This window comes from Mastigoproctus giganteus, chromosome 2 (genome assembly GCF_048544385.1).
Source record: "Mastigoproctus giganteus isolate SK-2022 chromosome 2, ASM4854438v1, whole genome shotgun sequence".
Classification (NCBI taxonomy): domain Eukaryota; kingdom Metazoa; phylum Arthropoda; class Arachnida; order Uropygi; family Thelyphonidae; genus Mastigoproctus; species Mastigoproctus giganteus.
Genome location: NC_143576.1, coordinates 178,146,957 through 178,171,618, shown reverse-complemented (window position 1 = coordinate 178,171,618; position 24,662 = coordinate 178,146,957). Strand labels below are relative to the sequence as shown.

General features: G+C 40.0%; 1 protein-coding gene across 1 annotated transcript in view; it reads left to right on the top strand.

Moving 5' to 3' along the window:
• Positions 1-1,020: 1,020 nt before the first annotated feature.
• Positions 1,021-24,662, top strand: part of LOC150089786 (uncharacterized) — a 65,348-nt gene continuing 41,706 nt past the window's right edge. Inside the window, exon 1 of the mRNA XM_090368808.1 lies at positions 1,021-1,159. Within this exon, the coding sequence (XP_090224934.1) occupies positions 1,054-1,159 (106 nt within the window). The 5' untranslated portion in view covers positions 1,021-1,053. The remainder of the gene's footprint in view (positions 1,160-24,662) is intronic.

Here is a 24,662-nt window from a genome sequence, read left to right as displayed (position 1 = left end):
TCCCAGGCAGTACTAGAGACCCGAACCCACAAGCTGTACAGGGACCGCGCCATAATAACGGATAACACCATCCCGCACAACAGACTGGACATAACCCTTGTGTACAAGATGGAAAAAGGCTACCTACCTGATTGACATAGCGGTACCCAACACTAGCAATGTCCAGAAAACCCATGAGGAAAAAAATTAGGAAGTACACAAACCTGAGACATGAGGTCAAGGAGATGTGGCATATGCAAGACGTATCGACCATCCCGATTATCGTGTCAACTAGCGGTATGGTACCAAAGACTCTACATAACAGTCTAGCAGCAATAGGAACTCCAGATAGTCGCAAGGAACTCCAGATAGTCGCAAGGAACTCCAGATAGTCGCAATACTGTACACCTGTAGGACAGTCAGAGAGTTCCTGGACTAACAGTAACAACAGCCACCCTGTGAACTTGGTAGCAATACCCGTCACGATGTGGAACCACCAATCAGGGAGAAATAATAATAATAATAGGAGGAAGATTACGAATAATCGTTGAAATTTTTATAAGTATAAAGAGTATACGAAATTTATTCAGTTTTTTTTTTTTTTTTTATCTGAAGCAGAAATATTTTTTGTTTCAGCATAATTTCGTACCCAGGACAGAAAAGATTCGCCATTATTACCTAAGAGAATCAAAGTTTTAAGCTGCGTTCGATCTCAAGAAAACGTGTTCTTCCCTACTCAGTTTTTCTAATTTCTCTGAATGTGTACGTGGTTTGTTAATGTTTAGAAGTGCATTATACGCTTCAAGGACTACGTGTATAGTACTAAACAGTGTCCTTACGAAATTTCAAACCATTATGCCTCTGACTGTTTGGTCGTGCCGGAGTATAAACAGGAAATTTATTTATTTATTTTAAATGCAATTTGTTTTGAACTATACGCCTGTGATATTGTGAAACCATCGTGAAGAGGAAGTGTACTATCTGTGTAGTTTGCGTTATAAAAGAGATTCCACCTCATACGACATAAACGGAGAGCTAGAGCAGAAGTTTCAAAAACTCCAAACACTAACTAAAATGAAGTCAAAGTTTATTTTTATTTCCTTCTTCAACTTGGCGTTGGTAGGCAGTGCTTTCTGTTCAATGAATGACTATCTTGCTCAAGTCTATTGTGCAAAGTGCTGTAAGTATATAATTTCTTGTTTGTGTGGTGATTGTGTAATTTTAAAGCGAATCTGATTTTAGAAAGAACATACATTAGGCTCATGCGGCTGCAAAGTACATGTTTCTATAAATTACATATTCCGTATATGTAAATGTTAACCATTCAGAGTAAGTTACCAGAATTTTTTAATATTCTAATTAGAAGAATTTTATTTGATGCGGTGGGAGAATATCGGAACCACTCATTTTGTAACTTTTAACACGTAGTGGCAGTCATAATTTATATTTATCTTTTACATAAGTTTATTTAACTATATGTAATTTCTTAAGAATGTACAAAAATCAAGTACTCGTATATAAATCGTCATGTCTATCGGTTGCGCAGTCGAGGTGTTGGGGGATGGGGAAAGTGTGTATGTCTCATCCTCCAAGGAATTCATATACCCGTATTTTTCTTATTATGTGTTACTGTGGTATTATTGCTATTCATTATCAGAGATACTATTTAAGAAAAAAAACATATCATCAAACATAATGGAAAATGATTTGTTGGTTAAAATAGTAACTGCATTTTTCTATGTCAAATTAAAAATCAATTAGTCTAGCAGATAGTGACACCGATGTATTGAGAAACAAACATTGCATCCCCCACATGTGAAACTGCTATTAAATTTCCTTCAGTTTGCTTTATAAAATATATCGTTAGTTATGCATTGATTGTCTAAAAATAATATGGATGGAAAAAGACTATATTGTTAAATTTACCATTTCTTTATCTTTCGACTTCATTGATTCATTAAGAGCGTAATTGACAAATTTCTGTTGCTGCATAATCCTGAAAATTATTCAAGGGTTCCTTTAACCTATTAGTTACTCATTAATAATAATAGTACTAGTGGCAAATGATGAAAGAAAGTAGCTCTTTTAAGTTATCAGCCAAAAAGAAAAAAAAAAAAAAACAGAATTCCCGTATCACCTATTCGTCTCTTTAATAGTTTCTCTAGTTCTTCCTCGAATTTATGCAAAGTACCCACTTCCTCAGCTCCAGATGGAAGCCTCTAAAAACAATTAACCACCCGCTAGATGAAGGAACATTTTTGCACATTTATTCAGTAACCATCTTCCACAACTTGAATGTATGCCTTTATGTGTAGTCTGAGCAAAAGAACGGATGTCATCAGCATAGCTTGCTTTATTCCACACCTTAAATAACCTCCCTCAACTCTAAAAATCACCCTTTTATTCGCTTCATAAATCTCTTCCCTTTCTTTTCATCCTCGGCCGCGGGCTTCACCCGAAGAGGGGCCTCATTTTCGGTCTAAATATTTTCTAAAATAGTGATAAAAATTTACAATAACAAACCAAGAAAACCTGTATATATATATAAATGGGTATTCAATTGTAACTCTATAAAGGAATGTTTACAGACTTACATAAGAAAAAAGGTATTCAGTTGATGAAATGGTTTCAGTGAATGCAAAATTGGTAAATAGGTATGACAGATGCAGCTAAAAGCGAAAGGCCGCATTTAAGGATGCAAGGTATGTATAAGTTGTATTAATATATTGAATTAAATATGCATAAATGGATGTGACAGTTATACAAATTTCCAGTAACTAACAGGGTGAAGAGAGTACAAAAAGAAGTGTAGTAGATTTGTGAAAGGTGAAAGAATGTTAAAATCCTAGAGGTTATGAAAAACTAAGAGGTTATGAAAATGAACAATACCTTCATACTGTAAGAAACCTGACTAAATGGATTTATAACTTGAATTGCTGCCTGATATATGATAAATAAAGATAGCATTTTTGGTAACAACGTGACCATTTAAATAAAAAATAAATTAATTAACTGAAATTTTGAAAAATACTGTAAATTGTGGAAAAAAATGAAATTAATAATGAAAATAATTAATAAAATATATGATATTGTTAGCAAACAGCAATAATTAATATTAATTCAATAACCGAAAAGGTTAGAAAATAGCTGGAATTGCTATAAATTATGCAAAAACTGCAAATAGATAAATTACTGACAAAGTTAGGAAATTACTGTGAATTCGAGGATAAACTGCACTGAACAGATAGCTGCAAATTGGGAAAACCAGAAATGATAGAATTACCTAAAAACAACTGAAAATAGCTGTTATTTTTTAACTCACTATGTAAGAAATTAGTTGGTACCTAATATGAGTGAATAAAGTTAAATATCAATTTATTAATTATTTACTGCCCTAAGAGAAGTGCCTATATGCTCTAAGGGAAGTGCATATTATATACATAAGTACAAGCTCTCAAGAATGACACTATCAAGAACAGAAAGGTTAAATATGACTGTTAATTTTATGTATATCACCTATAACTATTCTAGGGTTAATATTTCCGTGCCATTTATTAATTGCACTAGTTACTGCTCCGTTTAGAAATTTAGCAATAAACATTTCTGGGAATACATTCCTAATCAGCTTACATTTTAAGTCTTTTAGTGATTTTCTTATTTGATCTTTAGTGTTATTCTTATTAATCTCAAACTCTATGAGGTATTGATGTTACTATGAATTATTTTTGAGATATTGGAATGCAGTGCGTTAGGCCTTCAAAGTTAAATTCTTTTCGTTTGTCATATACTTTGGTATATCATTTATGATCTATTTTATACATAGATATACCTAGATATGTAGCAGCTATTGTACTGTCTTTATTGGTATATTTTCTAGCTGTAATTTAGGATGATATTCTGGGCAATATCTTTCTGAAAGTCGGGTTTATTTATTACATAAGATCATCAATGTAGCGATGTATTATTAAGCTTTTATTTAGGTTTCTTTCATAATAATGTAGGTAAATATTTGCTACTATGCAAGAACTACATGCCCCATAGCTGTACCTATATGCTGTTTATATACATTATTACCATTAAAGATGTAGCAGTTGAATAAACATAAATTTACGATGTTATCCTAATAACATTGGTTACAAGTACCATACTATATTAAATACCAATAACATTGGTATTTAATATACTATGGTACTCATTATAATAGCAGTTAAAGACATATTTAAAGTTATTATGAGATATAATGGTAAACAAGCTTTTATAGTCAAAAGTGCTTATAGGGTTTATGTCTTTGGTGTTATTTTTTAAATAATCTATTGCAGTGGTATTGTTCATAATAATTCTTGATTCTCCTATATTTCCTTTGATATTGAGTAACGATTCTAGTTTTTTGTGGGGTAACTTAGCATAGCTCTTTCTGCATGATGTAATGAATTTAAAGCCAATGGAAGCTTTGTGGAATTTGGATACCCAGTGCACGTAAGGAAATTTTGTATTATTGTACATAATTTTAACTTTTTGCATGTGCAAAGCGTTAAAATTAGTGAGTAGTTTCTTAATGATAATGCTACTGTTAGATATCCCAATTTTATAGGTGGAGCTGTTATTCAGTTCATTTATTAACTTGGTGGTATAGAATTTTTACATATTATATTATAATTATTGACTGCTTTATCAGTGGTAGTAATTATAAACTTAGATTGCAAATCTGATAACTGTTTTTTTGATTAAGAATAAATCAAATATCTTGGCCTGTTTATTATTTTTGAATATATATATATATCCTATTTGATTTTCTAAAGCATCATAGGCAAGTACAAAGGTGGAGGGATACCTTTGGAAAGCGTCCAACGGTGATTATACTTATATGCCTGTTTTAAACTAAATTGTAACAAGCCTGTTCTCATTTGTTTTTTTAATTAGATTTAAGCTATTTTTTGTACATGGGCTAAGTTTCAATTTGAATCCATAGGATAGCAAATTTCTTAATTCAGTGTGAGGAACAATTCCTAAATCTCCAGTTATAATATTCTTACAGTACTCATCCAAAAATGCTTGATATTTAGGAAGATGACATAAGAAATGTGCTTCATAATCACTGTTCATAAGATTATTAGCCACTTGTTTGTAATACAATTTTACTCTGAATACCTATATTACATATTATAATTATATTTCATTTGTCATTTGATTCCCATGATATACTGTTCATTATATACTGTAATATAAGTTTTACAGAGAGATGTAATGTTGGTATTAGTAATGGCCGAATGGTGGAAGGAAGCTCTGGCTTATGCAGCACCAGTCAAAAAAAAAAAAAAAACCAGAATAAAAAAATTATAAAAAAAAACAGAACAAAAAAAACTAATAATTAGTAGAAGAAAAGGAAATTAAACTTATCATCCCATTCGTTTCCGTCACCCGGAGGTGTGTGTGTGTGTGTGTGTGTGTGTATACTGTGTCGGGGTGGTTCCCAGGCATATGCCCATCTCCACCTAATTCTTTAAATAAAACAGATAACTGTAAAGTGGGCCTGAAACATAGCTAAGAAATTGAATATTCAAAACAAGAGCATTTTTAGATATAAATTACACTAATTATAACTAAAGAAAAATAGTCAAATTTTGTATAGGAAAGGTTAAACTTGTATTAAAGAAATGTTTATGAACTTAGTATGTTGTTTATGTCAGGTCACTCTGCCATCAGGAAACAGCTGATATCTTCAGCTGTAGGCTGATGCCCGACCCTGGGCACGTGGAGCCGGACCTGTCTCTACTATTGTATACTGAAGTGCAAGGCACTAACCTGCACCCAACAGAGGAAGTGCAATACTGTTGGGTGCCAACATCCCTGGTCTCAGGCCGCCCAAACCCGAGAACCAAGGAGAAAAAAAAAAAAAAAAAACCACCGTAGTGGTACATGTTCAGGAGCCACAGACCGGACAAATAGCTTCCCAGACTGAAGCACCCGAACCCAGATGCAATCATGCATGATTCACATATGCTGCCAACTCTAGATCTGAAAAGTTCCTTATGATTGTTCTTCTGGCAAACACAGCGGCAGCAAATCTCTGCAGAGCCCGGAAGCTAGATGCATCTTGTAAAAGGATCTCCACGTTATCCTCAGTAAAGGGAGAAACCTCGTCGAAAAGTCGACGACGCTCTGATCCATAAAAAGGACAAACAAACAACACGTGCGTCCAAGTTTCTGCATCACCACAAGAACACCACGGATCAGGCTCCAATCCTTTTGAAAATAGTTTGTCACGAAAAGATCCGTGTCCGGTCAATATATAACTTGTAAACATCGTAGGACAAAACCAAGAAGACACTGTCTTTGACATAGCAAAATCCGCCGCTGGAATAATTCTTCTTGTTGTCTCGCCAAATGCAGAAGAGCTCCATCGAATCCTCCACATGGCAATAAGGGAGTTCCAAATTCTGACTTTTTCCTCTTTAATGTTGGCAGTCAGGTCAATAGAGATGCCCAGGCACTGAGCCGAAATTCCTTTTCTTAGTGCATATAACATACCACGGTACAATACATATAAATCAACTGGAAGAGCACCTGCGATCACCTGCAGTGCAACCGTCGAGACAGTCCGAGGAGCATACAGCAATGCTAGCAACATAGATCTCTGCAGCGACATAAGTTGATTTTTAATTTTGACCTTGATCACAGCATTCATCCAAACTCCCGCAGCATATGCGACAATCGGCAAGAAAATGGTCTTGTAGTATAATAGCATCGTGCGTTTATTAAGACCCCACTCTTTCCTGGAAATACGCATCACGAAAGAAGTAAATTTCTTTAGTTTATCCCTCAAATGTGACACGTGCAGATGAAAACCCAGCCGGTCATCCAAAATCAAACCCAAATGCTTAATACTAGACACAAAAGGAACCTGCTTTCCATTCAACAGTACTCTGGGCGGGCGCTTGTAATCAAAGTGCTTTTTAAATACCATCATCCTGGTTTTCTTAGATGAGATCTTTAATTTGTTCAACACAGCCCACTCTGAGAGATTGTTCAAAATTTCCTGAATTTTCAGCTCCAATATGGCTCTAGAATCCCCAGCAACTCCCAGAACCAAGTCATCCGCATAAGCCACCTGCAAACACTGAGGAACCTGCAATCTGTTTAGCCATTGATCAAGAACCGAGTTCCAGAATATCGGCCCAAGGACAGAACCCTGTGGACATCCCCTGTTAACATACTTATCAAACATAAGGTGTTTTGCAAAAACTCTCACAAGCCGATCACTGAAGTAAGAACGGATAACTCCATAAATATATCTATCACAACCAGAATCCCTCAGAGACACCAGCACACTCTCCCACCAAACAGAGTCAAAAGCACCTTCAAAATCAACAAAAACAGCCAGTACATACTTCTCAGGAGAAGAATTTATGTAGTTAATTAATACTAGAATTGCTTCCTCTGTTGAATGACCCTTTTTGAAGCCAAACTGAGAATCCGACACCATGTGACCCTCCGTTAAGCCTCCAACGATTCGAGGGACCAACAGTCTTTCAAATAATTTCCCAAGATTTGCCAACAAAGAGATGGGTCTATATGCCCGAGGATCAGCCTTAGGTTTCCCAGGCTTGTGAAGGGAAAAAAAAACTAATAATTAGTAGAAGAAAAGGAAATTAAACTTATCATCCCATTCGTTTCCGTCACCCGGAGGTAACTACCCAGATTACCTTTGAATTTTCTCAAACTATCAGCCTCTGCCACCCATGTAGGCCACTTATTCCAGTAATTTATAACTCGCCGGCTAAAATAAAACTTCTTGCAGTCCAATCAAAATATCTCCCCCCCGTAACTTCAATTTATGTCCCCTTGTTCTAGCATCATTTATAATCTTGAAAATTTCGTCCTCATTCATTTTACTGATGCTTCTCAAATCCTTAAACACCTCAATCAAATCTCCTCTAAGGTGTCTAGTTTCCAAACTCTGCAACCCACATATTCGAAGTCTTTCTTCATAAGGACGCCCTTTTGCCGATCTCACCAGTCGAGTTACCCGTCTTTGCACCCTTTCAAGACGTTCGATGTGTTTCTTTAGGTGCGGTCTCCATACTTGAATACAGTATTCCAAGTGTGGTCTAACAAAAGCCTTATATAATGGGATTATCACGTCCCTATCTCTACTAGCAAAAGTTCGATAGATGATAGATAGAACACCATGGGCCTTCCTTGCAACCTGTTTACAATACTCAGAGAATTTCATGTGTGACCGTATCGTGACACCAAAGTCCCTTTCCTCCAGTACTGGGTTAGTTGAACTCTACCAAGTGAATAAGTTATTTTGGGATTACTGTTCCCTAGGTGTAATACCTCACACTTGGTTGGATTAAAGCATAGCTGCCATTTTTCTGACCATTCCTGAAGTTTATCTAGGTCTCTCTGAACAAGCTCAGCTTGACAGTGGTCATTAGCTACTCTACCAAGTTTAACTTCATCTGCAAATTTAGAACCTACGCCCTCTGTCCTTTCATAAATGTCGTTTATGAAAATTAAAAGCAAAGTTGGTTTTAACACTGATCCCTGGGGAACCCCACTTTTTACACCAACCAGATCTGAGGAATTGCTATCTTTCACAATACTCTGCCATCCTGCTATCCATCTAAGGATATTTCCAGTGATTCCAATCTGTTCCAGCTTATAAAGCAACCCCTCATGTCGGACTTAGTCAAAAACTTTGCTGAAAGCTAAATAAACAATGTCGAAGTTATTCCCTAAATCCCGCTCATGAGTGACCCTTTCAAAATAGCGAACCAGATTTGTTAAACATGATTTTCCCTTTACAAAACCATGCTGAGAATCCTTAAGAATTTCAATTCGATCCAAATGATCCTGAATTCCACCCTTGATCATTGCCTCCATGATTTTCCCTTCCACTGAAGTCAGACTGGCAGGTCGATAATTTCCCACATTACTCTTAGAACCACCCTTATGTATGGGAGATACATTGTCACTTTTCCAATCCAACGGAATCTCCCCAGAGTCTAGTGATGCTCGCATAATTAGCCTGAATGGTGCAATGCACTCACTTTCCTCATCCATTAGGATTATAGGGTATATTCCATCAACTCCAGGAGGCTTACCGGCTTGTAGGCTCGAAAGTTTTTACATTAAATAATTTTGCGAAATTTCAGTAGCATTAACTACATATTTTTGAACTTCGCTCCCACAATTTCCCATTGCCACAAAAAGTTTTTCATTTGTAAATATCGATGCAAAATAACTGTTGAGTTCATCTGCAATGGCAGCTGGTGTATTTAATACTATCTCGTTTCCCTTACGTAAATGTCCGATCTGGTTTGTCCTGCTCTTCTTTGCATTTATATATGTGAAGAATTCCTTAATCCCCCCTCTTTGCTCTGTTTGCTGGAGCTTTCTCATAAACTGCCTTTGCCTGTCGAACCTTTTCTGTGGCTCTATTACAGATTACCTTGTAGCTGTTATAGGCTTTAGTTCTTTTTATTGCTCTGTAACCTTTCCATGCCACCTTTTTCTGCTCAAGCAATGTGACAACTTCACTATTCATCCAACTTGGAACCCTACTCGGGGAGTATTTTTTTAATGGTAAATACGCCTTCAAGGCGTCTGTGATTAATGTTTTAAAAGCATACCACAGTTCAATTGCATTCGTTCTCGGTGCGATATCTACCCAGTTAATAGAGGCCATGTGACACCTTAAAGCACCGTAATTTCCTTTTCTGAAATTAAAACCCATTCCTTTGCCTTTTACTACTGCTACCTCTCTCTTCATCGTCCACCCTAGAACTCCGTGATCACTTCCTGCTACTGGTTCCTCTACTGTCAGCCCTGTAATGTCATCTGATTCATGTGTGATGATGAGGTCTAGGATATTCTTTTCTCTAGTACTTTCCCTGACATGTTGATACAAATAACAGTCATCTAGTTGATTTAAAAATTTTGTTCCCCATGTCGAGTTTCCTTCCCATTTACTCCAATCAATTAGAGGCAAATTGAAATCACCCATAATAAGGCATTGACGCTTACTCTTCCATTCCATTTGCATGTAGAGGCTTTCGTCATAATCTTCACAATCACCTGGTCTGTAGATTACTCCTACTCGCATTATACATTTGTTTCCAACTATCTCACGCCATACAGATTCTATTCTAGCACGTGAAACGTCTGAATCCGGGAAAGCTATCGTCGCACTCAGGCTGCTTCTGGTAAGAAGCATCACCCACCACCCCTTCTATCTACCCTATCCTTCCTAAATACATTATACAAGCCATACTGAAACTCATCATCTCCTATTTCTGGGTGGCACCACGTTTCCGTAAGCCCTATTATGTCCGCGTTACTTGTTTTAACCAGCAGTTCGAATTCGCTCATTTTATTAACGACACTTCTAACATTACTATATAAACAATTAAGACTTAATTTATCAACAATTAAGACTAAAACATTACTATATAAACAATTAAGAGTACCCTAACAGAACCGTTGAAGTTTTTTAGGCTCTCTTCCCTGGTATTAGCTACCCTCTCACTTGAAACTTTTCTGCCCTCAGAACATCTAGATAATATGTTCAGTTGGGGTAACAGATAAGAACTCTTGAGGTATGTGCAATAGTTACTTTGCCCAATATTATCAGATAAACGCGTGTCAGTATTACCCACATCTCCCCTAACTACTAGTTTCCCTGAACCTTTAAGTATCCTCAATAGCCGAGTGGTTAGGAGTGAAAATGCAGTAGCACACTCTCTTTGAGTAGACCAGGGTTCAAGCCCCTAACTGCTGAATACGGTCAATCTACCAACCCGTACTGGACCTGCATGACAGATTATGGTCCATTTCCCTCAGCATGAATTGTTGTGGAGGCTTCCATCCTGCAGTGGGTTGATAATAGCTGCACTTTACATTTTTTACTTTACAATAATACTTCCAAAAACGTTTGCACCGCCTTTGTTTAAGTGCATCCCTTCTCTACAAAACAAATTCTTTCTACTTACAAGTGTGGGCCAAACTGATAGAAATTTCCCCCCAAAATCCTTGCAGGTCCTTCAGTTCTTGAGTTAATCCACAAGGCTTTTAACATATAATCCTTCCTATCGTGTCTGGGTAGAATTGCAGACACATAGACATTGCGGCCTAGCTCGCGGCATTTCCTCAGCATGGTCCTGTATTTTTCCAACAAATTGTCAGATTGTGTACTTTTAATGTCATTAGTCCCCACATGAATAATAATATTCTCTTTACCCCTCCCCCCTTAAAATCTGACAATCTGTTGGCGACATCATTAATAGTTGCTCCCGGCAGACATACCCTCGTTCTACTCCACCTATCCTTATTACAAAAAATATTCCCCGTTTCCCTGACCATAGAGTCTCCTAATAAAAGAAAGTCCATTTGATCCAGAGTAATTTTCACTTGGGATTTCTGTTTTGAGGCCCGAATCGGGAGTTCATCACTTGGTAGATTGCTGGAATCTTGAGTTCCTGACGAGCATCCAGATGCATTTTTCTCGAGGGCAAGCATCCGTTTTTTCAGTGATTCAAATTGTTCCATCAGTTCACCAAATTGTAACTTAAGATGGGTGCACTCCTTACATCACAAAGAAAAGAATCCTGAAGTGAGCTATGATTAGTCACCAGGTCGAACTTGTAAAACATTCCACAGGTTCTGCAACTGATTAAATCATGACTCACCCGTAAATGGCCATTGGCTATTTTCGTGTGAGTCACGATACGTGTGACGTGTTTAAGGCAGATCTGCTAATTATCATTATAAATAGAATTAACTAAATACCAATGAAAATTTAACTTTAAAAAATGATATCTATAATATTATAAAAATGAAACCATTACAGGAAAACCGGTAACAAAATAATCCAACAATATACTAAATAAATCAAATATTTCATATTAATCAAATATTTCATAATACTAAATAAATCAAATAATCAACAGCAATTCAATCCACTAAACTGAAGAGCCCGACGAAGCGTGTCCGCTCACCTCGAATGCCAACACTCCAATGAGTGTTGGAATTCGAGGTTTAATCGATATCTTAATGGCATTGATCTGATCTGACAATTTTTCTGATTCTTTTTCTATTTTTCTGCTTTTAACACTAATTTCATATATGTTTATATTCATTAAAGGGGCCTGAAATTTAAATATGGCCGAGGGGCATTTTTCATCCTTAATCCGGCCCTGTCTTCATCGTTCCTAAAATGAGGCCTCCACCCCTGTATGAAATATTCAAAATGCGACATAACCATTTCCTTATACAAAGGAACAATTACACCCATATACATGCTGGAGTAATTCCTGTATATCGTTGATAAAACCCCATTAGCAGTCCACAAGACTGCTAATGCTAATTTTTTCTGCTGTCCAATTCTCATTGAACAGCAGAAAAAATAGTCCGTCTCCACTGCAGAGAACTTCATGTCTGTATTATTAGCGAACTTCATGTCTGATTGCATATTTACCTCAGATCCTTTTCATTATCCACATCCTTGAGTGTGCTTAGACACAGCTGATAAATCATTGTGGGATAGGGATAGATGCTTCCTCTATGCTTTTGGAAATGTTAACCTTCAATTGCCACTTCTCAGCCCATTTTGCCTTACTTTTATGGATCTTAATGAAATAGCAATTAACCACTCTGTCAACCTTTCTTATCATCCGCAAACAGGCATTAAGCATGATACCATCGTCAATATCAATAATAAATATAGAAAGGAACAATCTGCGCTGCACTGAACCCTGGATAATTCCTCTAAGAACTTTAGTACAAATAGAACCGTGCCTACTGGTAACAACTCTTTGCTGATGCTATCGAGGCAGTGTTAGGTGGGTCGGAAAACTGCTAGCTTGGGGGGAGACAAAGACCAATAGATTGACAGTAGCCACTGGCAGAGGTGAAAGAGATTCTTGCACTGCTTCTATTAGAATGAGCAGAAGCCTGAAAAACAAGATGCATGGTATTTCAGAGACTGCTGGGAGCCATTGCGGTACAAGTAAACACATGGGTTGTGTTAGGGTAGCTAAGAATAGAAACAGGTGCAGGTATACTTGCGTGTACACCAATGCTAGGAGTTTAGTAAATAAATTTGATGAATTTGAGGTATTGCTCAAAACATCAAAGGCAGATATTGTTGCGATATCAGAGACGTGGTGTCACACAGATATAAGGGATGCAGAACTGCAATTTGGGGAGTACAACGTCTACAGAAAGTATAGACAGGATAGGAAGGGGGAGGGGTTATGCTATTAGTTAAGAAACACATAAAAACCAAGGAAGTGAAGCCAGTCGACATCGCTGGACAGTGCAGGGTTGAGTCAGTTTGGTGTGACATAAGCATTGGGAGATCAAAATTGAGAGTAGGAGTGTGCTATAGGCCTAATGACTCTGATGAGTATAATAAGGAACTGTACAGGGAAATAGAGTGGGCCAGTAAATCAGAGAGTCTTATAATAGGAGATTTTAATTTCCCAGATATTGACTGGAATTTGGGGGCTGGTTACTCACGCACTAGCAGAGCTTTTGTGGATTTATTGGATGATTGTTTTCTACATCAGCATGTTCGGGAGGCAACTAGAGGGAGTAATACTCTTGATTTGATTATCAGCAGTGATTCTTCATGCATTAAGAATCTGCAGATAAATGAACCACTAGGTGGCAGTGATCACAGTGTGCTGAAGTGGGATTTACTCAAAGAGGTAACTACCATTAGGGGTAAAGGGAAGGGTTATTGCTTCCGTAAAGGCGACTACGATGGACTGAGACAGTATTTAAATTCTATACAGTGGGACCAACTGATGATGTTACCAACAGCAAATTCAAAATGGGAAGCATTCAAAGAACTTATCTTGGAAGCTACTAGGCTTTACATACCAACTAAGAAATATTGTTCAAGGTTTAGGCCAAAATGGATGTCAGATGAACTAATGAGGCATATGGCAGAGAAGAAAAATGCATGGGATACTTACAAATTAACACATGACACAGAAGCCTATGATAGATACAAGTTGATATGCAACCAAGTTACAAAGGAGGTTAGGCAGGCGAAGGCAGATTACGAGAAATCCTTGGCAAGGGATGCAAAGAAAAACAGCAAAGAGTTCTTTACTTATATAAACTCTAGAAGGAAGGGGATGAATCAGATTGGTCCACTTGATATTGATGGGTCAACTGTTGATGATCCTGCTCAGGTAGCTAACAAACTAAATGAATATTTTGCATCGACATTCACACATGAGGAGTTATTCAGCAAAGGGAATGCCAGAGGTGTATTCAACTCTAGCAGTAAGCTACAGAATCTTGAAATAACTGGGAGTAAAGTGGAGGAGAAACTGTTGAAGATAAACACAAGAAAGGCACCCGGGGTGGATGGGATCTATCCAGTTATATTAAAGGAGGCAGCAAAGGAAGTAAGCAAACCCTTAGCCATAATTATGAGGGCTTCCTTGGACTCAGGGGAGGTACCCATAGACTGGAAATGTGCAAATGTGACCCCAATTCACAAAGGAGGATCAAAAGCTGACACAAGTAATTATAGACCTGTGAGCTTAACTTCTGTTCCAGGAAAATTAATGGAGGCACTGGTTAAAGAAGCACTGCAGGATCATTTAGACAAGACTTCAGTTATAGCTCAGACACAGCATGGTTTTGTCAAGGGGAAGTCTTGCCTGACCAACTTGATTGGATACTATGATGCAGTCACAAAAGAACTGGATGCAGGGAATAACTTTGATATTATATACTTGGATCTTAGAAAGGCTTTTGATACTGTTGCACATGGAAGACTGCTACACAAATTGGAGCAGTGTGACATTGGAGGCAAATTGCTGCTATGGATAAAGGGGTGGTTGAGGGGGAGAAGACAGAGAGTGGTAATCAATGGACACTGCTCATCGTGGACTAATGTTATTAGTGGAGTCCCTCAGGGCTCAGTGTTGGGTCCATTGTTGTTTTCTGTATTTATAAATGATATTGATGATGGTATATCAAGCTTAATGTCCAAGTTTGCAGATGATACAAAGGTTGGCAGGGTTGTCAAGGACACTACTGACACTATGCTGCTGCAACTGGATCTGGAAAGGTTGAGCAGATGGGCTGAGAGGTGGCAAATGAAGTTTAACATTGACAAATGTAAAGTACTACACATGGGAAACAGCAACCCCAGAGCAACGTATCAACTCTGTGGTACTACACTGACAGTGGTAGAGAATGAAAGGGACTTGGGGGTGATTGTGCAGGCAGATATGAAGTTCTCTGAGCAGTGCAGACGGGCTGCAAGAGTAGCTCATGGAGTATTGTCAATGATATACAGGAATTTTTCCAGCAGGAATAAGGATGTGATTATTCCATTGTATAAGGCAATGGTCAGGCCACACCTAGAGTACTGTATACAGGTCTGGAGGCCTCATTTCAAGAAGGATGTAGAGCTGCTGGAACGAGTACAGAGAAGGGCAACAAGATTAGTGAATGGAACAAAGGGGTGCTCTTACGAAGAAAGGCTTAAGTTTTGCAAATTACAGTGTCTGGAGACTAGGCACCAGCGAGGTGATCTGATAGAGGTGTATAAAGCCTTGAATGGTTTGAGCATGCTCAATGCTGATGGGATTCTTCCTCTTGCTCAGAAAAATCACCTGAGAGGGCATAAATTCAAATTGAGGAAAGACAGATGTAGGATAGACGTGCGGAAATTTTCCTTTAGCCAGCGGGTGGTTGGTTGGTGGAACGGACTGCCATCCCTTGTGGTGGAGGTTGATAGCCTAAACAAGTTTAAGGCTCAGCTGGACAGGTATTTTGAACGAACAGAGGGGTGAAGTGGATTTTTTTTTTTTTTTGGCTGATGCTGCATAAGCTTGCTTTCTTGCATCAAATGCCTCTGCTAATGCTAATGCTAATGCTAACTCTTTGCCTTCTCCCACTCAACCAGGCCTTTATCCATAGCAGCAAGCTGCTCAATGCCAGACGGCTCCAATAATATCAAAAGCTTTTCTAAAACTAAGAACATGATATGATAATTAATTTTGCATCCAGTTCCTTTGTTCCTCCCCAATAGTATCCGATTATATTGGTCAGACAAGAACGCATCTTAAGAAATCCAGGCTGTGACTTGCAGTATAACTGCATTCCTATCTAGATACTGCGATAGTTCTTTAACAAGTGACTGTATGATTTTCCTGGAAGTTACGCTAACAGGTCTGCAATTACTCATGTTATCCCCTGTTGTAAATTGGACATAAATTCTCATTGGACATACATATCTCCATCACATACAGACATCCCCCGAATCTAAGAATGCTTTCATAATCATGTCAAGGTTTGCTTACTTCATTTCTTGCCTCCCTTAATACAGGATATCCATAAATTACCTCTATATTTTTGTGAAATAATTTAAATTTATTTATATATTTATTTATATTGCAGAAATGACTCATAACGAATGTAGAGCAGCTTGCAATTGTGGTAATACTGCTAATTCAGGGAAAGAAATACGATGAAATCACAGAGTGGTTTATAAGTTTATTTAAAATAGAAGGACCAACAGACAAGGCAATAAGCGAGTTGTTAAAGAAATTCAAAAGAACGATAAATGATGAATCGAGATTTTACACTCAGAGAATACGGTGGACGCAGTACGAGGTGTCGTCTCAGAGGAGCTATGCACGTCTGTTCATGCCACATCAAGCAGACAATAGACTCTTGCAGGTTAGATTACCAGATCTAACCCGCTTAAATTTATTTGCATGTGGCTTGGCTAAATCGGATATGATTTCGCTTTAAAACCTTCGTTTTAAAACGGAATCACATCTGCAAAACTACGTAAACTCATTGTAATAGCATAAACAAAATAACTACGCAAATACATCAGTTCATGTTTAGAAATGTTACGAAAAAGTTTAGTTTGAGCTGTGAAAAGATACCGATGGGGCACATGTTGAACCTTACTCTTAATTATCTTGTAAATGTTAATCCTCTATCCTTTTATAATCAAATTTTATATATTTTCCAGTTATTTCAAAAACAATCGATAGATAGGAACTTTATGGACACCCCTGTATAATTGGATAGATCATATTTGGATTCAATAATTTCCTCCTAGGGTTTCAAAAATTATTTAGTTTCTGTTATAATGTATAACATCTGGCATGCTCATTTCTAAAAATATTGCTCGTGTGCGAGTACCAAATATATATTCAGTTTGTCAGCAACCTGGGCCATTTCAATTTAGCGGACCAATGTAATTCATCCCCTTCTTTCTACTATTTACATATTATTGCTTTTTCCCGATGCCTCCCTAATGTTTCCGTATAGTAAAAAGTCATCCAGTTAATCCGCCAAAGTCTTAATACAGTGCGAGTGACCAATCCACAGGTTCCAGTCAATATCAGCAAAATTAAAATCCCTCATAATTAGATATTCTTATTTACTGATTCACTCTATTTGTCCGTGTAGTTATTTGGTATACTGATCACTGATATTTGTATAACACACTCCGATTTACAGTTTTGTTTTCCCAACTTATGCCACTCCAAGCTGATTGAACATTGCATTGACCACCCCTATCCAATGGATGCACTGCTGATTATGCCATGCCTAATAGATCTACTGTAACCTGCATACAGTCCTTATCACAGAAAACACTTCACTCCTGGAAGGACAAGGAAGATGTTCACACCATTTTTCTGGATATGAAATCTGCTTTCGATTCAGTTCAAATCACCCCGCTTCTTGCCTTACATGAACGATTCCATGGGATATCCGGAAATATGCTCGAGATCCTTAATAATCTGCTATCTAGGAGAATGTTTCACTTCACAGGCAATGGAATTACAGTGTGTAAAAGCATGGCGGTAGTGATCCCATAAGGTGGTTCTCTCTAAGCCTTGCTATTTGCAGCAATATTCGTTCCACTAATGGATCAAATCGCAGCTTTCCTATCGTATGCTGATGATACTGTATGCTACTTGCTATGCAAACGCAGTGTTGGTGATTAACAACAAAGACAAACTTTCTCTGGATCTGTAAACAGCCACCTAAATACATTCAGTATGTCAAAGCTTTTGACCTGTCAGTTAATCCAGAGAAGTCAAACTATCTCGTCTTTACGCCAAGTCGGATGACTTCTGCTGATATTGCATCTTCTCTACGTCCAAAATTGGCAGCGTATATTCTGACTTCCACAGACAGTGTCAAACTCCTAGGAGTAATTATTGATGCAAAACTTACCTATAACAACAAATCCAAGCTCAATATTCCAAAGCCTGAGAGCCTTCTGGGGAATGAAAATAGATCTGTGCAAAACGCACAATAAGCAAATAATCAGGAAATACCTTGCAACTTACTTGTGTAGTGTGCTCTCCTATGCCGTGGTAGTTTGGTCTGCGGCACCACCCACCAGCTTCAGGGAACTATGGGGCCTTGAATTCTGGCTGCTGAAGTGGGCCAATTTGTAGTCGCACCAGATCTACACGACATCTAAATCCGCACTTTGTTTCAGCCTGCAACGCACGCCCACATTCCATTGAGCCGGGGTCTTGCGCGTGCGCGTGTAGTGTGTTGACAAGTGATTTGTATGCTCTTCAACTTTTTAAAAATTTAAATAGTTTCTTCCCGTTTATGAAATCTAAACTTATACTAATAGATGCTTTATTGGATGTTCTTCTCGTCCTTCAACTTATATTATGCAGATTGTCATCAGGTAACCTTTTATTTTGAAATTTTCCTATATGATATGTATATGTGTTAAGACACTCTGTCCGCTGCAGTGTGACACAAGGTCAAAGTTCTCAGCTACAAAAGCTTTACAGTTAACGACGGGAAAACACAAGGTCAAACATTCCTATTTTTGCAGGCGTTAGGAGTGCCATCGTACCTCCCTGCTAATAGCCTTACTTGAGATTGTGGTGACCTTCCGATCTGAAGGCGATTAATTAACGGAACACAACAGTTTATTTTGTCAAACGCAGCGGCCTTGTTTCCAATGCATTTTTCGGGAACAATTTCCTATACTCTAGCAGTGATTAACATTTATTAATTTGATTGCTTGCTGAACTATTTACATAATGAACTAGCTGTGCTGTGTGTTAAATTATGCAAATCTAGATTAGTTATGGTCCTGAACATTAATTTGAATATGCAAAGCTGCTACGCCCCCTGGCGGATTCAGTAGGACTTATTGGAAAATTGGTAGATTATGGTATAACAGCCCAAATATACCATTGATTGCTAATCTTTTGGCTATATGCCACGGACTTGTGGTGGGTATCATTTGCCATCATTTTCAGTGGCCTATCTTACTATCCTACCATACATTCGATAATCCGAACTGTACCGGTTATCCGAATTTCGTGAAATGGAAGGAAGAACAGGAAAACACAATAAATCCCCGGGCCAGAGTGACGACCCTGTTATTGTGGAACCCCAGGACGAAGAGGAGGACTCCCGTTCTGGATCGCAACTAACCAAGCGGAAAAATCGAAATCAAGTGATCCCTAGATTGGGGCGGGAAACACGTTCCCATACAGAAACTAAAGAACAGCCAGAAATAGCCACATCACAAAAAGAAGACATACAGCAGGACTCACCCCTCGACCCTGCCATACCGGAGGGTACCATATACGAAAAGACGCTCTTTCTGAAAACCGCACTTGAGAACATTTTCAAGGAAAACTCAAATAGAGTGTCAGCAGCACTCAGATCTGAGATTGTCACAATCTTCCACAAGATGGAGACAATCTTACATGATGAACACCTTGACAGAGAGAGAGCTACCACACGGCTACAGGCCTATATGGAATGCGGGGCAAGCCAAATGCCACAGCGCGCCCCGGCATATTCTGATGCGCTGAGGAATCAAACTGCGACAACAATGGCTCTCACAAACACCACCAACACCAAGTCTGCACCCAGGAAGACGCTGCTCCCTACACCACATCTTGTAGTTCTTAAACCAACCACTACTGATACTCTTAAAACTAGCGAAGAGGTCAAGAAGAAAGTCATTGACTCTCTGACCCAAGAATTCAAAACAGCCAAGATTAGAACCATCAGGAAAACTCGTAACACTGGGGTAATAATCGAGACGGAAACAAAAGACGATGCCAACTTGATTATAAATAACGCCAAGATACCGACGCTCGGACTCTCTGCTGAGCTGCCTAGAGAAAAAGGTCCCTCAATTGTTATATTCGGCACAGACCCGGATCTGACCCCCACTTCCATCTGCGAGGAGATATACACAAGAAACCTCCAACAACATCTACCAGACAGAAACTACGCAAGTCTACTGGTACCTAAACACCAAACCAAGAGCGGGAATGGTAGCTCAATAAACTGGGTGGTCGGACTGGCCCCTGAGGCATGGAGGGTGATAACAAAACAAGAGAGGATATATATAAACTGGAGCTCCCACCGCTTCAGGGAACACATCGCAGTCCCAAAGTGCTTCCGGTGTTGCCGATTCGGCCACACCACCCACACGTGCGTCCAGCAGGAGCCAACTTGCGGACACTGTGCTGAGAAGGGGCACAATTATGCAAACTGTCCAAATAAACAAAGCGACCCAGCCTGCGCAAACTGCAAGTGGCAAAAACTCCCCCACACACATTCAGTCAGAGATAACAAATGCCCGGTATATATTAAAGCAAGAAGCGCCCAACAATCAAGAATATATTATGGGGACTCTTCCTAAAAGTTACAACAACAGCTGCATTAAATTCCTCCAACTTAATGCACAACGAGCCATTGCTGTAGCGGGACAGATAAGGAAAAGGGCCGAAGAAGAAAATCTAGACATTCTCCTGCTGCAAGAACCTTATACCTGTGCAGGCGCTGTCCGAGGATACCCACCCAGCTATAAAACTGTCCAAATGGATGGAGCAACCCCATGGGCTGCAGTTGTTGTACGAAACCCCAACATAACTGTCACCAAGATCTCACACCTGTGTCACGAGTGGGCATCCTGTGCACACATCATAACTTCTCTAGGGGAACTCTACATCATTTCCCTGTACTGTCGTCCAGAAGCAGATATCCTCCCGTACATTCAATATCTGCATAAAGTGCAAACCGAACTAGCAGGAGCCAAGATCCTTGTATCCGCCGACTTAAACTGCCGCTCACCTTTGTGGCACAGTGAGACCCCAGAGCGTAGAGGCTCCAGAAATGGGCAACACATGGAGGAGTTCCTGGCCAATAGCAGCTTTGTTGTCATAAATCGCTCTAATAATCTACCAACATTCAGTTCAACTCTCTGGGAGGCCACACTGGATGCCACCATGGCAACTAGATCCCTAGCCGGTCACCTCAATGACTGGAAAGTGCAGGAGGATTGGACCTCCTCCGACCACAGGGCTATCACCTTTACTATGCATAGATCACTCCACCGTACTCAGACAAACTGTTACAAACAGAATAGATATGCTGTCAACAAAGCAGACTGGGGAAAATTCAAAGAAGCCATCACTAGAAATGCACAAAACTTGCCATCCAACCAGCTCCACAAACAAACTCCGGACCAACACCAACGCGCTGTCACCAATGCCATTGTAAATGCGGCTAATCAAGCAATCAGGAAAAGGACCCCTCGGCCAGGAGCCGTTCCGTGGTGGTCGCAAGAACTTGATATTTTAAGAAGAGAAATGAACCAGAAGAGACGCGCCTTCCAAAGATCCAGACGGACCTGGCCGGCCCCTGAGGTGGAACCACTCAGGCAACAGTACAGGGAGGCCAGGAACACCTATACTGCGACGATCAGGCAGCGGAAAAAGCTGTCCTGGGAGCATCTGGTCTCTACTGTCGGCAACTCTGACCCCTGGAGTATCATCTATCGGATAGTCACAAATAAGCTGCCAAGGGGGGAGGTAACCCCTTCCACCATCACTCCCCAGGGTGCTATGACCAACAACTGGCACGATACTGTAAACAATATACTAGACGCCACTTTTAAATCCATTGAAGGAGACAACACTCCTGAACAGCAACTGCTATGCCAAGCCAACGATGCATACAAATCCCCCAGGACGGAGGAGCCCTTCACCCAAGCAGAACTACAAATTGCTATTAACAAGATAAGAAACAGGAAAACCCCAGGATTAGATATGCTCGAGCCGGAAATAGTAAGGAAAGTGGCTGAGTACACCCCGAATCTGCTCCTGGACCTTTACAACCACTGTCTCCACTCAGGCTGGTTCCCTACGGACTGGAAGGTGGCAAACATTAAATTGATCCTTAAAAACCCTTCAAAACCACAGCACAAGCCGGACTCCTATCGGCCAATAGCACTCCTGACTGTGCTCAGCAAAGTGTTGGAGCAGCTGCTCAGACATAGGATTGAATCACACTACCTCACAGCTAGCTTAACAGCAAACAAACAGTTTGGCTTTAAACCGGGAAACTCAACCCTCGACGCACTGGAATGTATCCTTAACATGGCGGAGAGCTGCCGACAAAAATACTTTCTCCTCATCTCTATTGACTTTGCAGGGGCGTTCGACGCCCTCTGGTGGCCGAGCGTCCTCGCAAGACTCAGGGCAGCCCAACTGCCATCAAATCTATTCAGCTGCATAAGAAGCTACCTAACAAACAGACGGATCCTGGTACAGGCCCCTTACTGCAAGGTAGATCGACAGATACACCGAGGATGCCCCCAGGGCTCAGTATTAGGCCCCCTCCTGTGGAACTATGTATTGGATGAGTTCCTCTCCCTCGACTTAGGGGGTGTACAGGCATTGGCCTATGCAGACGACCTATCCCTAGCCCTTACTGCAGATTCAAGAGCCCAACTAGAAACTCTCGCGAATGCAGCAGTAACCACACTGCAAGAATGGACAGAAAGGCATCGGCTCACCATTTCGGCCACCAAGACTAAATCCATCTTACTTAAGGGCTACCTAACCCCAACTAGACCGCCGCAAATAAGAATCAACAATAGGACAATTAAGCTAGTCACAGAACTAAAGTACCTGGGAGTTATCCTGGACCGTAATCGGTCTTTCACCCCACACCTAAAATATATACAGGCTAAGATGAAAAAATACGCTGGCATGCTTGCCAGAGTCACACGTTGCGAATGGGGCCTGAAAAGGCGCACACTTGCGATCCTTTATAAAGCAGCCATTATCCCGGCAATCGCATACGCCTCCGGCGTCTGGTTCCACAAAGCCTCAACAGCGGTAAACCGCAGACGACTGGATATCATACATAGACCCATCCTATTGACCCTCACCCGAGCATGCAAGACAGTCTCTACTCATGCACTACAAGTGATCACGGGCGCTCTCCCTCTTGATCTTGAGGTGATTCGCAATGGCATGCTTCAGCAACTCAGACGTGGCAAAGTCACAACCTTCCAGGACCACACTACAGACCCGGCTAATAACTGTGAAGTTGAGAAATACAGGCTGCAAACGTACTTGACATCGATATGGCAACAACGCTGGACGATTTCTGACAAAGGAGACATCACGCGAAGGTTCTTTCCGAACTTGCAAAAGGTGTACCCAAAATATCCGACATGGCTCTGCCCTGGTCTCCACGTCACCTACCTTCTCACAGGACATGGAGCTATCCGCCACAAGCTACACCTCTTTGGACTGACAGATAACCCAGCCTGCGCATGTGGTTCCCTCGAGACCTGGGACCACCTGCTACACGAGTGTGAACTGTACGAAGATCTGCGTGGACACCTCATCACACGAGTCCAGTTCAACCCCAAAAATCAGGAGCACTACCTACTGGAGGACGAGGGAACCTACAATGCCCTAACCAACTTTGCTCAGTGCCTCTTTGTAAGACGCCAGACTCTTCCTTTGCCAGAAAATCTAGGACAACTAGGATAAATACAACAACAATCACAACAAATGATGAACCAAGATAAAACTGGACTGTGCCTGAACTGCACTCTCCCAAATACTGACCGATGGAGGACACCGATTCCATTTGAGAACTGTTAACCAAATGCATTGACTACAATCGGACCTTCGGGAGTCCACCCTGACTGTGACTGAAGCCTATCCTACTGAATATCCACTAGTGGATGGACCTGGATCCCACGAGTAACTACTTAATAAAAGACCAAGCATGATCTGCACAAATGTCATACAGACCTGGACTGAAAACCTGGACAGAGATATCTTCACTCCACTCCTGGGAATACCAAATGGGGCAGCCCTGACGCCTTGGCGCCCGACTGAAGCCACCCCACATGTATGCCCTGTTGGCAAATAGGCCAGCTCCCTTGCCTGGCCTACTTTCTACCCGTCCCTGGCGGGGGATGAGGGGACAGCCCTGCTGTCACCTCCCCTTCTCGCCACCCCTTCTTTTCCTTCTGGTGGGGCATGGGCATGCCCCACTGTAAACTGGAGTTGTCTTCCCTATCGGCTCCATACTTCTATCTATCTCCCCCCCCCAGTCTTCAGTCTCCCTCCCCACTCTACCTGCACGCTAGTGAACGCCCCACACAATCTAAATTCCACAAGTGAAAATCAATTTCGCCCAACATTTCTTTTGACCTCCTAGCACTTCCTCCTCAACGTGATCACATTTTTATTTATTTATTTTTTATTTATTTTTATTTTATTTATTTATTTATTTATTTTTTTTTTTTTTTTAATTTTATTTATTTTTTTATTATTTTTATTTTTTTTTTTAGGTCCTAGCCACTGAAATCTCAG